Source organism: Protopterus annectens, chromosome 16.part0 (assembly GCF_019279795.1).
Source record: "Protopterus annectens isolate FY-2018-M chromosome 16.part0, PAN1.0, whole genome shotgun sequence".
NCBI classification, from domain to species: Eukaryota; Metazoa; Chordata; order Ceratodontiformes; family Protopteridae; genus Protopterus; species Protopterus annectens.
The window spans coordinates 414,792,062-414,812,275 of record NC_056750.1 but is presented as its reverse complement, the minus strand read 5'-3'; the positions used below and the strand labels follow the sequence as shown (position 1 = coordinate 414,812,275).

General features: G+C 40.5%; 1 protein-coding gene across 1 annotated transcript in view; it reads right to left on the bottom strand.

Annotated features, from left to right (window-relative positions):
- LOC122790418 overlaps window positions 1–20,214 on the bottom strand; it is a 353,039-nt gene that overhangs the window by 96,255 nt on the left and 236,570 nt on the right. Inside the window, exon 5 of the mRNA XM_044057941.1 lies at window positions 3,575–3,797. Within this exon, the coding sequence (XP_043913876.1) occupies window positions 3,575–3,797 (223 nt within the window). The remainder of the gene's footprint in view (window positions 1–3,574; window positions 3,798–20,214) is intronic.

Below are 20,214 nucleotides of genomic sequence, written 5' to 3'. Positions count from 1 at the left end.
AGGAAGCACTGTTCACATAGAATTTCTCGAAAATATATGCAACCCTGTTGCAGTGATATGAAGTTGTTTTGATTGAGGACTTTAGCAGCAAGTTTAATTATGAAAAACAGGTTTCTGTTCTGTCCTCATAGAACATCTGCAGTATATTCATGAAATATTAATGTATTTTAAATTTCAGTAATAGTGCATTTTAAGTCATGCTGTATGACATGTTGAGATTTTTTCCTCTTCCTAACTTCTTTCTTATAACCACTGCAGATTTTCCTTAGAATTCATAAAGTGACTAATTTGATATACTGTAGCATGTGTCTGCCTATGACTGTGTCATATAGCACTACATAAATATATTATAAAGTTGGTCATGTGACATAGTGGAGATCTTTACTCTACATCTTTGTCAGAACTGCTATGTGGGCTACATATGACAGAGCTAGAGGCTACTGTGGCCCAACCAGCATATAGATCCCAGTTTTCAAGTCTTGGTTCTAGTCAGGATACACAGTGTCTGCTGCAAATTTCAATTGCTCTTGGCTCAGTCTTACCCCTTGGTGCAATGTGGCCCTCATTACACGCAGTATGTTCCTAGCCACCCTAATACTTTGCATTTACTGGGGTATGCACTGTTTTCCTCCCTCCTCAGAACTGTGTGTTCCCATACCCCTTTTCTGCAGTATTGTTCAATCTTTGGCAGAGCAAGTATTTCTCCAACAGCCTTTTCTAGTTTCCTCTACACCCTGTGGCCCACATATGCTGCAGAGCATTTAGTAACAGAATTTCCCTCATCTTACCAGCCCAGTTATAGAACACTTTCCTACCATCTCCCTTTACTATAGTCAAACTTTAGCACACAATTCAGTAAAACATAATTTTTTCCTTTGCAGTTTAATCCCTTGGCAGAGACATAGTGTTGAATGTTTCATTTACATAGACATGTGACATGTCATAAATGAATACAGCCTCATATTGAAGGAATACTGATGGATTAGCATATGGCCAATACATAACATAAATGCTGTCTAATATCTCACAATACTGAGTATTTTGCACAGCAGGATGGACAGGTCAGAAGCTGGTAACAGCACACACCTGTGGCATGGCAATCTTTACAACCTCATCTTTGTTAGATTTTATGAATATAAATCTGAAATTAATTATGTTGTAAATATGCTGAAAGAAAAGGCTTGCTTAAATGCAGAAACAAAGTTTAACTAATATGTGATCAGCAATCATGCTAAATGACCATGGCTTGGAAAAGGAATCTGCTGAATGGACATTCTTCCCTTACAGACTCAAAACAGGATGTATGCAAGAGCAAAAATACAAAATCTGCTTTTAAAGAATGGACATTATTCCCTTACAGACTCAAAACAGGATGTATGCAAGAACAAAAATGCAAAATCTGCTTTTAAAGAACAATGACATGTTTTTCTGCATGGAAAAACAGGATATGACACAAGAACAGATTTTTTTTTATACAAAGATCCAAATAAAATACAGGATGTTCACACTGTCAGAAAAGCTGATCTCTGACAATGTGTTTTCTCAAAAATATGTTTTTCTTCATAAAAAACAGGATATGCTTATCAGCATTGGTATAAGAACATATGGTCATATACACAGATCCAAATAGAATACAGACAATGTGTTTCCTCAAAAATATGTTTTTCTACATGGACATTAGGACACTGTTACAGGATATTCACACTGTCAGAAAAGCTGGTCTCTTACAAGACATTGTTAAACAAGGAAGCTTAGTATTGTTTCTACAGGACTAAAACTGTATATAAAGAGCTGTATAAATCCAGCTATGTTAGGAGAGGTATGGTAGAGGTTTGGTAGGGACACAAGTCCCAAGGTAAATGTTATATCTCTCACATCATCTGTACTATATGAGAAGTAAAGTTGGAACAGTACTTTTAAGCTGCAACGTTTGTCCAGTTTTATTTATTATAAAAGTTATTGGTTACTGCTCTTAAAGACAAGTGCTGCAAAGTATATTCTCTCATCAGTGTATATTCTGCAAGTTTCTGTATGCAACAGACTGTGAATGCAATTATAACCAGACTTTGATTCCAGCCAGCAAGACTGAGTGTCTTAAGAACACTGCAGATCCATCACACCAAGCAAGTAAGCAAGTAAAGCTCAAAATATTTTTTCAATCTTGTTCTGGTTACACAGCTCTCCTATATCATTACCAATGCTTATGTAAGCCATCGGTATTGGTAACACACAACACAGCACGGTTTTGGTGTGTAAGTGACCACTGCACTAATTCTACGCTATTCATTATAATGGTTACACAATCAGTCAAGAGATAATCTCAAAACCTCTCTGCTAATGAACTCTGCCTTCTGGATAGCCTGAATTAGTCTTGTACTTGCTTTTACAGTTAAGGATTCATTGTGTCTGAATTACAGGCACCCTTTTTTGCTTTATGCAAGGACAGCGGTCTGTCATAATTCACAGTCTCATAGCTGTTTTATTTAGCATCTGGTGCCATTCTTTCATCTTGTGCTCTGTATCTCTAACAGGCCTAACAGCCGAAGAATAAAAAAAGACAAAAAAGGTCTGTTTCCCATCTGGCTAGCATGCTCCTTAATGAAGCAGCAAGCAGCAAGTCAAAACAGGTCCCTTTTTGCACTCCTTAATGGAGAAGGAAAAACAAAGACTGCTTCTGCTTTTAAAAGTGTAGCAAGCCACTCGTTACAATTTATACCACACACACACACACACACACACACACACACACACACACACACACACACACACACACACACACATTTCAGTACTGCAGAAAAAAACAGTATCAAAATAAATGTTTGCACTGGTATTCAGAAATGCCAATATATAAATTAATACAGGTACTTCACTACTGATTGTTCAGCATCTCGATTCCACCTCAATGTCTTGTTCTTTGGATGACCATCTCCTGCCTCACCCTAGCTATACTACTGACAATTTATTCCATGCTCATGAATCCTGGGTGCTTCCTACTACTTGCTGTGCTATAGATAAGTTAAAAATCTTTGTGTGTGTGTGTGTGTGTGTGTGTGTGTGTTTCAGCCCTGTACTTACTACCCAGGACTGTTGCGTCTTTTCACTGTTCATGGCAGGTCACTATCCTAAAATGCATACAAAAAAAAACTTTTGTGAAGGATGTTGTATAATAAAGCTAAAGTACAAAGAAACAACAGAAATTTCACTGACAAAGATGAGATAAGTTGAGTATTAATATGGACTACGCTGTTTATGGTGATGGGATAAAGATATGCTATTAACCCTGATCATTACCCAAAGGCAGGACAGAAGCAGATTGCTCAATCTGTTTAGGAAAAAGAAGCAACATGGATTTGAAATTTTACTACAGTTTAAAATGGGTAATGAAGGCAGACTAGATGTGTCTTAATGGTTTCCAGCTCATTAATGTAGTTACAGTAAAGTATAGCTGCACATCTAGAAGACATCTGTATAACACACAAGATAAATTAAACTTCTGAAGTATACCTGGTATCCAGTCTATCTGCGTAAAGTAACAAGCACATGCTTAATTCATAATGATAGAGCATTACTGTACCTTTTAGTGGTTTCTTTGACATAATCATTATTATTTTCGTATGTTTGCTGTGTGGGCAAGTAAAGATGCAGGGACCCAGTGGATGATAAACTGTCACTTTGAATCCCCACCTCATCCAACAAAGTGGATTCTTCTGGACCACCAATTTCCTCTTTGATTACATTTGTATTGGCTTCATCAGGGTTTGCACAAGAACTGTTTAGTGCCTCAGTGTTTGATTTTCCTGGGTGTAATAAAAGGATAAAAGGTGCAAAAGACAAACAGATCAGTACAGGAGTTCAAAATGATAATTCATTGAAATATAAACATTGTCATAAATTTCTTAACTTCCTTCAAGTTTTTGTTTTGGAGGGGGGAATTTTGCAGTTAAAATTTAAATTATTATTTACAAATTATATTCATGGTTCGAACAATTTAACAAAAGAAGATATGAAGCCTTCATACACATACATTTTATATATATATCTATATCTATCTATATATATATATATATATATATATATATATATATATATATATGTATGTGTGTGTGTGTGTGTGTGTGTGTGTGTGTGTGTATGTATGCATGTATCTATCTTGGGTCTATATTGAAATGCTATAATTTCAAAATAGCAAGCCAAAACATTGAATGGCTCAAACCAATGAAAAAAAACAAAAAACAAAACCAAAGGTAGTTGTTAATATATATATTCCATTCCTTCTGGAGGAATAGATGATCCGGGAGGTTGTATAGTTGGCTCCCCATCCATACGAGCTGGGCTCGATAAGATTTTTGCTAGAGCGGGTGTCTTGAGTAGCCTCCTCACCACCATCTCCACATCATCATCTGAAAGGCTCCTGGACGACCAAGACAAGTGGGTGGAGAATCGGTGACTGCCCGCCACACACCGGAGAAGTGGGGACTGTGGAGCAGACTGCATCGGTTCCAAAGAAGGATACCTTGTTCTTTTGTGACTCCTAGATGGTTCCGAGGACACTAATGGAACCACAGGAGATAAAGTCTTGTCAGACCTGAGAGATTTCAGATCTGACAAACTGGGAGAATTGTCTTTCTGCTTTTATGGCTCCAAGGTCAGAACTGATGAAGATGTCAGTATGGAGGATATGTCTGGTTTTCCTGTCTGATTCCCTTCCACTGATGCATCAAAGGGCCCTTTTAATAAACCTCTCAAACTGAGTTTCTTCTTATGCTCCTGTAGGACTCTAGTCTAGCAGCTAGTATGTCCTTCAGTCAGGGACATTTTTTGGGAGCAAGAGTCGCACTTTTTGAATCCAGAAGGCTTGGATTCTTTGGATGCTTCTTTGGACATATCTGAGCACTACAAACAGCAACAAGCACAACAAAACCACAGCTACAAGTAGCAAAAAAGTAAGAAATATAACACTAACTACTACTAATCTACAGTAGTCTTCCCTGTAACAATGTTACGATATTTAAGCAAAGAATATAAGAAAAAAATCTAAAACTTAGCCTGAGTCAGTCTCCAGCAATCTCAAAGCTTCAAGTGGCAAATGAGATCTGGGTATCTCTCACTAGGCATGAAGAGATAGGGTCTAGCCTCGAGCCAGTGGCTCTCGAGCTTTAGAATGCGGCCGTGTCAGAGCCGAGGATCGGCTCTGAACCCAACCAACAAGAAGGAAAGCGGGATAGGGACAACATAACATCAATAGGTTTTACTTTGTAGTCACTAACAACTAACACCTGCAAACTTGTGCTACTTACATAAAGACACAACAAATCAGTGCATTCATACTGCACCACACTAAATAAACAACCTCCATATACAATCCAACAAACAACTACAAAAACAAAACATTTGTGTCCACACATCTTATGTTTTACATATAGATATATATATATCTATATTTGTATATATATATATTTGTATACATATATATATATATATATATATATATATATATATATATATATATATATTACACACACACACACACACACACACATATATGTTTCCCCTGTATAATTTCGAAATACTGAAAGCTTGAACTTCAGTATCTCTAAACTATAAAGTCGAACATCCCACAATCCCGAAACGCACAAACAAGAAAAACTAAAATCCCAAACATTCACTAACCATACACCACACAACATGCATACCATTCAACCCACAACACACAAACTACCCAACCCTACACTACATTTACGTTGTCCGCCTGCACCCCCCCTACTTATATATACCAACTCAGAGATCGCAACTAACAGTCAAAAAATGCATTACTCACGCAGACATTCCATACTCCCTCGCACACACACACAAACATCACACATACACAAACACGACCTCCCTACCCTAACCCACACGCACAATTTACAATAACACTCGCATACACTCACTTACCTTCACTTCCGTAAAACATCCCAGCCAAACACTTCCCATCTTTTTGCTGCACTGCATAAGAGCGGATTCGAGATATTTAAATTCGCGCTTATGCACTTTCGAGATTTTGCATTTTCGCCTTTACAGTCTCGAGATACTGAAATTCGAGCTTTCAGTATTTCAGGATTATAAAAGGGAACTATATATATATATATATATATATATATATATATATATATATATATATATATATATATATATATAGATCTGTATCAGGTTATTGAAAGAACACAACACCGAAGAACGAGATGAAAACAATGAAAACATAAAAGGGCAAATGTTTAGAAACTCAAACTGCATAACTTTAAACAACCAGCTGTGAATGTTATACAGCACTTTCTGTTTTTGAAACCAAGGATTTGAATGGAGATCACAGCACAATGAGGATCAGGAAATTCACCCTTTTCCCCACTGTAGTGTGATCTCAGGGTTGGTATATATATATATATATATATATATATATATATATATATATATATATATATATATATATATACACACACAAGTTGTAGGGGGTGTTGTGAGCATAGCCCCCCCCCATGTGGGGGGGGTGCAGGCCCCCCCCCCTGTAAAAACTTGTATTGAAGGTAAAAAAGAAGTTATGTACTTACCATAACATTCCATGTGTGTTGTCCATCTCGTCCTTTATTCTCACTGATGGGTCAGATCCAATCCCTTGGATCCATCTCGGCCTTTACATAAGCTTGAGGTCCTCAGCCAAGTTGGTGGGCATTTTCCCTACCCATAATTCAACTGTTCTATAACCTCACATCTTGTTTGCCCTCTAGCAGTGGCTAGAAGTATACATTACATAGAATATGTAACAAACACATTACACAAGACATACCCTAAGAGGCTGTAGAGTCCTATAAAAATCCAATTAGAGCTACTCGGTCTCCCATGAGGGGGAATGGTGGGTGGGTTGTGAGAATACAGGATGAGATGAACAACACACATGGAATGTTATGGTAAGTACATAACTTCTTTATGTGTTGTTGTCAATCTAGTTTTTATTCTCACTGATGGGACCGTGTCCCCAGCTATGTAATTTTTGGGTGGCTCATGGGAGAATATTCTTCAGAACCATAGCACCAAAGGATGCTCTACTCCTAGAGGCCAAATCCAACTTGGAATGAGTGATAAAAGTATGTGGTTCAGCCCATGTAGCTGCAGCACAGATGATGTTTAGGGGTAAGCTGGCTTGGAAAGCTGCTGAAGTGGGTACTGACCTATTAGAATGAGCTTTGATAGGATTTGGAACAGTCTTGTGATTAGAACTGTATATAAAATATATACATTGTGATAGCCAATTGGATAGTGTTATCTTAGAAACTAGTTGGCCTTTTCTAATGCCTGAATATGAGATAAAGAGCTGATCTGACTTTCTGAATTGTAATGTCCTGTGCAAATAGAAACGTAATTGTCTATGGACATCTAAAAGGTGGTTAGCTTACTCTTTATTTTGAAAGTCTAGCAGGAACACTGGTAATTCAATAGTCTGGTTGAGGTTAGTTTCTAAAACCACCTTAGGTAAAAATGAAGGGTTCATTCTTAGACAAACTCTGTCTTTATGAAAAATTATACACAGATGCTTAGAGGATACGGCCTTCAATTCAGAAACTCTTCTTGCTGAGGTTATAGCTATTAAAAGAAGCATCTTCCGGGATAAGTATTTCAATTCACATGTAGAAGAAGGTTCAAATGGAGGGGAACCCAGCTTTGACAATACAAAATTTAAATCCCAAGTGGAATAGGGTTTCTATATGGAGGGCAAATTAAAGTACCTTTGAGGAATGCCTTATAAAGTCTGTTTGACCATTGTCTCCTATGCGAAAATTAGAGATGGCTGCTAATTGAACCCTAATAGTAGCTGCAGCAGCTCCCCTCATTAAATAATTTGGCTAAAAATTCCAGAATAGACTGTAAAGGTGCTGTGAAAGGATCTATGTGATTAACATTAGACCAGGCCACAAATCTTTGTCATTTACTCTTGTACAATTTCTGAGTAGGATTCTTTTGGGAAGAAAGCAAAATGTGTTTTACTGGAGAAGAAAGCAGAGGAAACCTGGCTATCTGGGAAAGCGGAGCAGCCAAGCTGTCAGTCTGAGATTGTGTAGGTTGGAATGAAGTTCTCCTGATGGATATGTCAGCAGATCCGGAACGGGGTCCAGGATCCATGGTCCCTTGTGTATATGAGGCCAGATAAAGGGGAACCATATCTGTCAAGGCCAATAGGGGGCAATTAGGATTACTGTGGTCTCCAGAAAGCTTACTTTCTGAAGGAATTTGGGAATTAGAGGTATTGGTGGGAAAGCATAAAGAAGTCCTGGGGCCAGTTGTGAACAAGTGCATCCATTGGTGACTCTCCCATTGGGGGGATCAGGGCAAAGTAGTTGCTGCATTTGGCATTGATGGGTGATGCAAAGAGATCACAGCAAGGCTGGCCCCATTTCCAGAAGATCTCTTCCACCGCTGTCTGACTGAGGGACCACTCGTGTGGCCAAAGAATGGCTCTACTCAGTTTGCCTGCAATCACGTTAGACTTCCCTGGGATGTGCGTTGCTATGAGAAAGCAGTTGGAGGCCTCTGCCCATTGCCAGATCCTCAGGGCTTCTTGACACAAGGGGTAATATCTGGTTCCCCTTTCTGTTTATATACCAGATCACAGACATGTTGTCTGACTAAATTGCTATTGTATCTAGAGGAAGAGAGTTCTGGAATGCTTGCAATGCTAGGAGCATCTCATCTCCAGAACATTTATGTGCAAATGGGCCATGTGTTCTTGCCAAGTGCTTTGGACTGTGTTCCCCAGATAATGTCCCCTAGCCTATCTGGGATGCATCCATGGTTACTGTAGCTTGGGGCTGAGAGGATAGAAAGGGACAGCCTTGAGGGACTAGGGGAGAGTTGAGGGACCATTGCATGTCTCTTTTGCAAGAGTTGGTTAGAATGATGTTGTGTGACATTGGAAGGTCCCGAAAGGACCATTGTGTTGAAAGTAGCCACTGGAGGACTCTCATATGTTGTTGAGCTAGTAGTATTAGTACAATTGAAGCAATCATTTTACCTAGGACCTGTAGGACTAGTTTGGCAGGAGCCTTTGTCTTGTTGATCAGCATCCCTACATAACATCGAAGATCATGTACTCTTTCTTGAGGAAGCTTTGCTGACATGATTATTGTGTTTATCCTAAGTAAACCAAGGACTGACATGGCTCTAGGACAGATTTTTCATAATTTATTGTGATTCCAAGGGATGAACAATGTTGAAGGGTGTAGTCCCTAGCTTTCTGAAGAAGATGCCTGGTTGAGGTGCAGATGAGCCAGTCATCCAAATATGGAAACACACGGAACCCTTTGCATCTCAGGTGAGCTGCTACTACTGCCATGCATTTGGTAAACACTCTGGGGGGTGTAGTGAGATCGAATGGCAGAGCACAAAACTAGAAGTGACTGGCTCTTAGCCGGAAGTGTAAAAACCTTCTGGAGCAACTGCTCATTAGAATGTGGTAGTATGCATCCTGAAGGTCTTTAGAGCATATCCAGCAGTCTTTTTCCAAGAGTGGAAGTATCAACTGCAGTGCTACCATCTGGAACTTGCTCTTTTTTACAGACCTGTTTAGAATGCTGAGATCCAAGATGGGTCTCCAGTCCCCTGTTTTCTTTGGAACTAAAAAGAATCTTAAGTAAGTTCTGGATCCTCTCTGGTCTGCAGGGACTTGTTGGATGACTCTTTTGTTTAGCAACTTTTGAATTTCTAAGGTTGCCTGCTCCTTTTGACTGGGTGGAACATCTGGAACTAATGTGCTTATAAGAGCAGGATAGGCAAAGGGAATGATATATCCCCATCTGTCATTTGTGATGGTTTGACAGGTTTCTTGATGCATATACAAATGACCCCTGACTATCTCCAGAGGTGAGCAATCAGAGACTCCTTCAGGAGCATTGATAGGGCCCTCCAAAGAAAGATTCTCTGGAGCCCTGATTAGGTGAGCCTCCTCTGCCACGAGGTTGGGGTCTACCATTATTGTTTCCCCCTCTGCCCCTGGGTGAACTCTCACCTTGTGTGTCATGGAAAGACCTGTGGGATTTTCTGAACCACATTTTCCCACTACCCCTCTGACCCTTTGGAAAAGATCTGGTGGGTGCAGAAAAATGTACTCCAATGGTAGACAAGATCTTGCCTTTTTGTTCACACCTGGTGAGCTTTTCTTTCACTTTTGGCCCAAATAGAAAGGAGCCGTCAAAAGGGGCATTAACAAAGGTAGAATTGAAGGGCTACACAGTCACGAAGGTGCATCCAGGCCTGTCTCCGAAGAGCAATACCTGAACCTGCAGCTCTACTCATTCCATCTGCTTCATACGATATGAAACTCATGGAAGAGTTTTCTACAGAATTGAGGGTGGTGAGCTGGGCATTAACTTTATCCACTGCTGCATCAGTTACAGCTCCTTGGAGGGAGTCTGAGTTCCATTAACAGGTTCTTCTGTATCCTAGTGAAATGGGTAAGGTAGTTCACAGCCCGAAGAGCAAAGGTTGCTGATGAAAACTCCCACTTCCCATATCTATCCATTGTCCTAGTGTCTTTATTAGGAGCATGGATAGAGGAGCTGTTCTTGGATAGCTCCTTTTTAGTGGCTGCCACCACGACCATGGCATCAACTGCAACTCCTTTAGTCAGAAACCTTTTATCCTTGGGGACATTAATGAACTTATCTGGCCTTCTATGAGTAGGTACTATAGAATCTGGAGTCTTTCAGGCCTTCCTTAGTCCATAAGCTCGTCAAAAGGAGGAGTCACCCAACAGGAGGAATGGCGAGATCCAAAGGCCTTGAGGTAAACTGACTCCTCAGCCAAAGGGGGTTGGACTGCCAGTCACCTCTCTGTTTTAATAATTCAAGGATGTCTCCAAAGGAGACATCATCAGGAGGTGACCTTGGGGACCCTTCTGCCTCATCAAGGTCAGTGTCTGATGTGACAGACTCCTCGGTGGAGTCAAGGTGCTTCCTCTTGCAGGTCCTCTTCTGAGGGATCTCCTCAGTGGGATGCACTGGAGAGGTTTCAGAAGAGGGGGGGGTCTCCTGGTGGACAACCTGAGGCCTGGGGGTCTCTACGATCCAGTGGAAGGGTTACTTGAGAGAACAAAGACATCTGGCCTGTAGAGGGAGGAAGATCCAATAAAGGATGTGCCTTAGACTGTAGGAGTCAAAACCCTCCTCATAACCTCTAAGGCAGACTGTCTTGGCTCTGAGGACTCCCCTGGATCTGACAAAGAGGTTGTTGGAGCCAAAGGCATCCCTGGAACCAGAAACAGGAGGTCTAAAGCTGAGGTAGGAGCCAAATGCACCCACGCTGAAGCTCAGAGAGGCAAAGCCGGATCTGGAGAGATCTGAGCTAGCTCCAAGGATCCGACTAGAGAGTGTGGGCTCCTAGAGGTATCCTGCTCTGAATGGAGTGAAACACTCAGGGCAAATGTCTGCTCCAAGGAAATGGATGGTCCTGTAGCCAACACAGACACAATATGGAGACTGGAGTCTTCTGGCTCCGAAACTGAAGGACAGATCAGAGGAGGAACAGTTACTAGGGAGGTGGACTGCGTCTGATCCGATTCCTTTGGGCTTAAATCCAACAGAAGTTTGGCCAGGGCTGGAGTCTTCAGCAACCTCTGCAACAACCCTAGCCACATCTTCATCAGCTAAGCTGCTGGTAGACTGAGTAGAAAGAGATGGGGATCTAGATTTAGTCAGTAATGGTGATGGGAGCTGTGAAGTCACTGGTTCAAGTGAAGGTGATTGGCTCCGATGTGGAGTTTGTGTCAGCACATAAGATGTCGGAGCCAAAGGTTCTGTTGGTAATGATGTATTCTTGGATCTAAAGAATGACCATCTGCTCCAAGGATACTGGTGGAGCAGACAGTTGAGGAGTCTTGGGTCTCAGCTCCGAGGAATCTTTTGGAGCCGAACATGCTCTCTTTGAAGTCTTATCCAGAGATTTTGAGGACTCTGAAGAAATAGCCTCTGAAAAGGGGTTTTTAATAAACCCTTTAATATCAACTTATTTTTATACTCCATAAGTGCTCTGTAATTAAACCCATGACATATGGAGCAATTTTCTTAGAGATGAAGAGGCCCCAAGCAATAAACACAGAGAATGTGAGAATCGCTAAGGGGCATCATTTTTTCACATTTTTAACATTTCTTGAAACCTAATGGTTTCCGCTCCTGTTTTTAAGACATACTAATAACCTAAAAGCACACACACAAACACGCACACACAAACGCACACACAAACGCACACACACGCACACACACACACACACACACACACACACACACACACACACACACACACACACACACACACACACACACACAAACACACACACACACACACACACACACACACATACACACACACACACACACACACACACACACACACACACACACACACACAAACACACACACAAACACACACACAAACACACACACAAACACACACACAAACACACACACACACGCACAATGCACTGAGGGAGAAACAGAACAAAAGGGTGATGGAAAATAATACGAGAAAAATCTCTTTCGTGTTTTTTTTTTTTTTTTTTTGCAGTACACAGAACAAAATCATCCTCTAACTTAAAAAGACGATTACGGGAGGAAAAGAAAGGGAGAGAAAATTGTCCTCTAACTAAAACAGAAGATTAGAGGAGGGAAGGAATGGCAGAGAAAATTATCCTGTAACTAAAATGGACAATGGAGATACCCCTGTAAGTTAAACGGGCTTCTGATGTTAAATGGGGTAGGGAAGACTCGCACTATCAAAGGATAATAATAATAATAATAATAATAATAACAATAATAATAATAATAATTCAACAGACAAACAAGATTAAACTAATTAAACAAATAGTAAGCAATTAGCAATGCTTAGCTAAATAGGAACCTCTTCACTGCATGGAAAACAAGATCTGAGGTTATAGAGCAGTTGCATTATGGGTAGGGAAAAATGCCCACGAGCTTGGCTGAGGAACTCAAGCTTATGTAAAGGTCGAGACAGATCTGAGGGATCAGATCTAACCCATCAATGAGAATAAAGACGAGACTGACAACAACACATCAGCTGTTTTTTCAAATGCAGTTTGAAGTTGTGAGCATTTGTCTTTTTATGTTTTCGTTGTTTTCTTCTCATTCTTCTAAATTTTGTGTTGTGTTCTTTCAATAACCTGATAGGGATCCACACACACACACACATATATATATGTATATATGTATATATATATATATATATATATATATATATATATCTACTATCTGTTGACAAACTGTGACTTTGACATAAAGAACTTTTAACCTAATATATAAATATATACGTACACACACACACACACACACACACACACACACACACACACACACACACAATCATAGAAGGTTATTAGGCTAATGGCCTTAGAGCCATTTTAAACCAAGCCAGTCATTACTGAATTTTCCCAATTATCAATGCTCAAGGACATGAACAGTTTTGGTATATGCCTGCCTTACGACACCTACATGTTGCCCCTATCTATAAGGGACACAGGTGATAAGATAGGGGTGAATTTGTGATTTTCCATCCCTTGGTCCAAACTGCATTTGAATAGGCTCAGGGAAGAAGTCTACTCCACACAAATATGGAGTCTGTTCCAGATAAGGGTTGATCTCTAAGACACATACCTGTCCTTGTAACATGTGTCGCTTATATCACAGATGACGTTTAGATCAGGGAATTCTATTGCTATTTGCTTTGCGAATGTGTAGTCTATTCATCAGGGCTGGATAGGAGAATGCCTTGTATGTTAGGCATAGATCTCTCCTGAGTAGTCTGTAAGAGACTGAGTATAGAGCCAGTCCACTTAGTACATGTTATTTACATGCAGTGTTCTTTTAGTGAGGAACCTCTGTGACCGTTCCAGCAGTTGAAAATGCTTGGTCGGGTACATGCCGAAGGGAGCATTGTACATGATTATTGGTGTAATGAGGGTTGAGTATAGTAGGACTATGATCTCCTTAGATCTAAATGCCATGCCCTTATTTATTGGTTGTGCAATGCTGAAAGGTTTTCGTCTTACCACCATGGACACATGGTAATCAAAGTTCAGGTTACTGTTAACCTGAGTTCCCAAGTTCCTTACCACTGGGTCTACTCTTAGGTGAGTGTCATCAATGCTGTAGTTTGCATGGCTGATCATCTTCCCAAAGGATAAAATTATGCACGTTTTGAACTGAGTTTTCAGCCATCAGTTTGTAACCAGTTATCTGTCTATGTCAGATCCTCCTAGAGGATATCTACATCTCTGGGGGATTCACTGATTGCACCCACATTGCAGTCAACAGCAAATTTAGTCAGTCAAAGGCACTACACATTTGCCTTGATTTCAGAGGAGTATATTCCAAATAGGAGAGGTCCCAGTACTGAGTCCTGGGGACATCACTAGAAACAGGCCTCTTGCTGGAGGTGGATTCCCCCACTCTAACTTCATGTGTCCTGTCTGTGACTCATTTGGCAATCCATCAGGTGACATAGGGATTTATGCCTAAATTTGTGAGTTTGTCTATAATACCAGAGTGAAGTACTGTGCCACATGCCTTCGCTAGGTTAAGGCAGGCAGTATGCATGGTTTTGCCCTTGTCCATGGCTCTAGTGACCTTCTTAAAGAAGTCCATCAGGTTTAGTTGGCATGCCCTGCCCTTGACAAAAGCAAATTGGGATGGGTCCAGTGTTTGAAGATTACCCATGTCTTTGTTTATCAGGTCCACAATATTTTTCCCCATGGCCTTGTACATAACAGTAGTCAAACTTATGTGTCTGTAGTTCTCTGGGTCTGTTGATGGTCCCACTTTGCATGGAGGGTTGACCGTTACAGTCCTCCATTCCCTAGGGATGAAGCCTGAATATCTATCGGTCTGTCTATCTATATGGATATAATGCATGGCTCCAAGGCTTTGAAGCTCTGACTGTGACATAGACGACTCAACAAATTAGAAGCTTGGGCATTGGAGGAGCTGGACTGGGAAAGATGGGAGTGGGCAGCCATTGCAGTCTCACCTATCCTGCAGGGAGAGAGGAAGTCCAGACCACTGCCATGTTGACACCTGCTGGAGAGATGTAGAGGTGGACACAGTGCAACATCAGGGATGAGGGATTTTCTTGACACCCCTAATTCATATCTGCCTGAATGCCTGATAGCTGTGCCATGAACAACTCTCATCCCAGGGGCTAGATGGTCGGTAGGCATAAAAATCATATTAAAAATATATGTTTATATATATATATATATATATATATATATATATATATATATATATATATATATATACACGTGTGTGTGTGTGTGTGTGTGTGTGTGTGTGTGTGTTTATTGAAAAAAAATATTGGACCTTTCATAGAAAAGTAACAGAACATAAAGCATGTTTTTATTTTGCAGGGAACAAAGCTCCCTGTACCTTTACACCCCCTGTTAAATATGTACACATTTACAATGGGAAAGGGCAAATTCCCCAATCTCTCTCTATATATATATATATATATATTTATATATATGAGAATGCTATTCATTCTCTGTCTACACACTAAGATGCCAAGAACATTTCTCTGCTTAAAACCACAGCCTGCTTGGTCAGGGCAAAGCACTGTTGACAGGAGACTAAGAACGTTGAAACTTAATTGCTTATGATAGCCAGTATCAAGGTGCTATAATAGACAGGTACCATGGCAGGGCTAGACAGTATTCAAGCAGAATCAGTTGAGCTATCAGCACTGTACCTCCAAGACATGCTCTTAAAAATGATTTGTGAATTTATTAAAAATACGTCTAAGGTGGGTGCTGGCTGTACTTTGACTAGGAGAATCTAGGTCTTAGGGTTGGGAAGGAGTGCTCATTAAGGAAGAGAGAACAAAAGGATGCTCATGAAGGAAGACAGAAGCAACTAAAGATCATGTTTTTTCCCATTAACACTCAGGCTATCATTCAGAGACTGAAGGAAGACAGAAAAAAAGGATGCTCATGAAGGAAGACAGAAGCAACTAAAGATCATGTTTTTTCCCATTAACACTCAGGCTATCATTCAGAGACTGAAGGAAGACAGAAAAAAAGGATGCTCATGAAGGAAGACAGAAGCAACTAAAGATCATGTTTTTCCCATTAACACTCAGGCTATCATTCAGAGACTGAAGGAAGACAGAAAAAAAGGATGCTCATGAAGGAAGACAGAAGCAACTAAAGATCATGTTTTTCCCATTAACACTCAGGCTATCATTCAGAGATTGATACTCTAGTAGATGGTTTTTCACTTGGTCATTCTGAGACTCACTCAAAGTGACTATTTTCTATCATACTGTCTCACAAAAAAGATAGGAAATCTCCAACTCAACTTGTTTCAGGCAATTAAACTATGCCTGTACTAAGTGCAAGTGAGCCTATATTCAAGCTCAAACTTGGATCAAGTCAAGTCTAGTTTGCTCAACTATATCTGTAAAAAAATACTATTTTGTCAAGTTGGCAGTTATTTACACTGCACAATGAAATTTACAACCATGAGTCTGAAACAATCTTTGATGATCTGTAATCTACAAATATTACAAAATTGCTGCAATTAATTTCACTGTGTTTTGTACTTTTATTTTTAGGTTTGATCATATGTCACTGAAAACCTGAAATGAAAAATCTGTTATAAATTTTGACTATAACATGTAATCAAGAAACAATGAGGTGATCACCTAGTTACAAGACTTAATGAACATACTTCACAGTAAGCAAAGGCATATGTTTGAGTGCTACAGACACAAGTGGAAGCATCCATTATATAACTACATATATGAATACTGCTGAAAAAAAAAAATAAAAGTAAATCTCAAGTTCCATGGGACCAGAAAGCATACTTTGTGATTTCCTAGACAAAAATCAAACAAACCATAAGTAAACCCCACTCACTCATGTTGTACAAAATGTTAGCATGCTGAAACATATCTGAGTTATGGCTAAAGGCTGTACTGGCACTAGCTCTGGGGTATGGGGTGAGTCATACCAGACCAAAACAATTTTAGGCCCTCAGCCCAACTACTATTCATTGTAGAATTATGGAGAGTTATAATGGAACTTATCCAAAATGACATGAGAGATGTACTTCATTTAGAATGGAACAATATAGGTTTGTTAAGGGGAGAGCTTGTCTTTTCGATACTGTGTCATTGGCTTGCAGAAGTAACACTACCACCACTTCATGATGTACTGACAGTGCCTGCCATTTGATATTATTCCACGAGGGAATAACTGAAGAAATAACCACATTAAGTGTCAGTTCATATGGCCCCAGTAGGTAAAAAAAGAAGTTATGTACACACCATAACGTTCCATGTATGTTGTCCATCTTCGCCTTCATTCTTACCAGGATGGGTTCAGATCTGATCCTCGGATCCGACTCGGCCTTTATACACAAGCTCCAGGTCTTCCACTAGCTCACGGCTAAACCATATCCCAGCATGCATTAGGAAAGCTCCCCAGATCTTGTTTGCAGTTATAATAACAGTAATAAAGATAAAGGCAGTTTAGTAATTCAGAGTGCACTAAAGAAGGCCAGAGAATAATGATATCCAGTTGTACCAACTTGGTCTTCCAGGAGTAAAAATGTCAGGGGGAAGGAGGGTGGGATGTAAGAATGAAGGCGAAGATGGACAACGACACATGGAACGTTATGGTGAGTACATAACTTATTTATGTGTTGTTGTCCTGTCTCACCTTCATTCTTACCAGGATGGGACAGCGTCCCTAGCACCATCTTTCTTGGGTGGCTCAAGGGAGAATATTCTTCAGAATCATGGAACCAAAGGAGGCCCTGTTCCTGGAGGTCAAATCAACTTTTCAATGAGTGATAAAGATATGTGGTCTTGCCCATGTTGCCGCAGCACAAATGGTATCAATTGGTAGTCTAGCCAGAAAGGCGGAAGAGGTTGCTATGGCTCTTGTAGGTTGGGCTTTAACTCTATGGGGGAAATCTCTGTTTTGAGATTTATAAATGAAGGTTATACAATCTGAAAGCCATTTTGATAGTATTACTTTAGAGACTGAAGTACCTTACTTTGAATTTGAAAAGGATATAAATAGCTAGTCAGATTTTCTGAAGTTCTTAGTCCTGTGTAAGTAGAAACGTAATTGTCTGTGCATATCCAGCTGATGTATTCTGCCTTATTCACGTAATATGGATAAAAGATTGGTAGCTCTACAGATTGGTTCAAATTTGACTCTGAACGTACTTTTGGCAAGAAGAAAGGGTTTGTTCGTAAGGATACCCTGTCTCTGTGGAAAAGTAGGGAAACTTTACTGACAAAGCTTGTAGCTCTGACACCCTCCTAGCAGATGTAATTGCTATCAAGAGAATAGTTTTCCATGTCAAAAACTTAAGTTTGCAAGATGATGCTGGCTCAAAGGTGGGGTAAATTAAATGACAGAGGACAAAATTTAAGTCCCATGGTGCTGGGGGGGGGGGGGGTCTCTGATTGATGGAAATAGTAATAAAGTACCTTTAAGAAATGCTTTGCATAGCCTATGAGACAATGTTGAGGCCAGACTCATGAAAACTAGATATCGCTGCTAGTTGAACTCTAATGGTAGCCGCAGCTGCACCGTCGTTGAATAATTTTGCTAGAAATTCTACAATGGAATTTACTGGGGCAGTAAAGGGATCAATGTGGTTACGAGAAGTCCACAATGAAAATCTTTTCCATTTGCTTCTATATATCTTTCTCATAGAAGCCTTATGAGAAGAAATTAGGATGTGCTTAACTGATGGAGAGGTTAGGAAACCTGGCTATGGTCAGAATCGGAGCAGTCAAGCTGTCAAATTGAGGGTCTGAAGGAAAGGATGAGGCATTCTTGATGCGTGAGTTAAAAGGTCTGGAACTGGGTCCAGAATCCAAGGCTCCTCCTGAAGATGAGGCCACAGGAAGGAGAACCAGATTTGACGAGACCAGTATGGGGCGATGAGTATCAAGTCCCTTCCCAAGTAATTGGCTTTCTGAAGAACTTTGGGTATTAATGGAAAGGAGTACAGGAGACCTGAGGGCCAGTTGTGTACAAGTGCATCCCTTGTTGACTCTCCCGGAGAGGGGATAAGGGCAAAGTAGTTACTGCATTTGGCATTCATGGATGTCGCAAAAAGGTTACAGCAAGGCTGGCCCCATTTGTGTAAAACTCCCTTCTGCTACTTCCTGTTTTAGGGACCACTCGTGAGGCATCAGAATCACTCTGTTGAGTCTGACTATCACATTGGATTTCAGTTGGATGTGCATTGCTATCAGAAAGCATTGGGACCAGGTCACCCACTGCCATACTCTCAGGGCCTCCCGGTGAAGGGGATAAGATCAAATTCCTCCTTGTTTGTTTATGTACCATACAACTGACATGCTGTCTGTATTGCAATAGTTCCCAGCAGAAGAGAGTCCTGGAATGCTTGCAACTCCAGAAGCACTGCTCTCATCTCTAGGACACTGATGTGCAAATGGGCCTCATGATCCTGCCAGGTGCCTTGGATTGTCTTTCCCAGATAATGCCCTCAACCCTATCTGAGAGGTGTCAGTGGTCACTGTGGCCAATGGTTGGGGATGTACAAATGGTCGACCTAGTGTCACGAGTGGAGAAAAGCCACCAACAAAGGTCTTTTTTGCAAGATTCTGTTATTATTTTGTGGAACATCGGCAATTCCTGCATTGACTACTGGATGGACAGTAGCCACTTGAGAATTCTCATCTGTAAATGTGCTAATGGGATCAAGGTTATTGCTGCTGCCATGGTCCCCAAAAGTTTTAGGACTATCTTTGCTTGTGCTTTTTTCTTTGTGAGAAGATTTTGAACCTGATGTCGTAGAACGAACTCTTTCTGGAGGAAGTTTGGCAATCATACTTCTATCTAATTCTGCTCCTATAAATACATGCTGAGAAGGCAGCAAGGCAGATTTCTCGTAGTTTACTGTTATCCCTAGGTGAGAGCAGAACTGCAAGGTGGTGTCTCTCGCTTTTATTTGTAGATGCTTATTGGTGGCAGTTAGGAGCCAGTTGTCTAAGTAAGTTAACACCCGGAATCCTAGGCACCTTAAGTGAGCCGCGACTACTGCCATACATTTGGTGAACACTCTGGGGGCTGTAGTGAGACCAAAGGGCAGAACTCGAAACTGGTAGTGACTGGCACCCAGCCAAAAATGCAGGCAT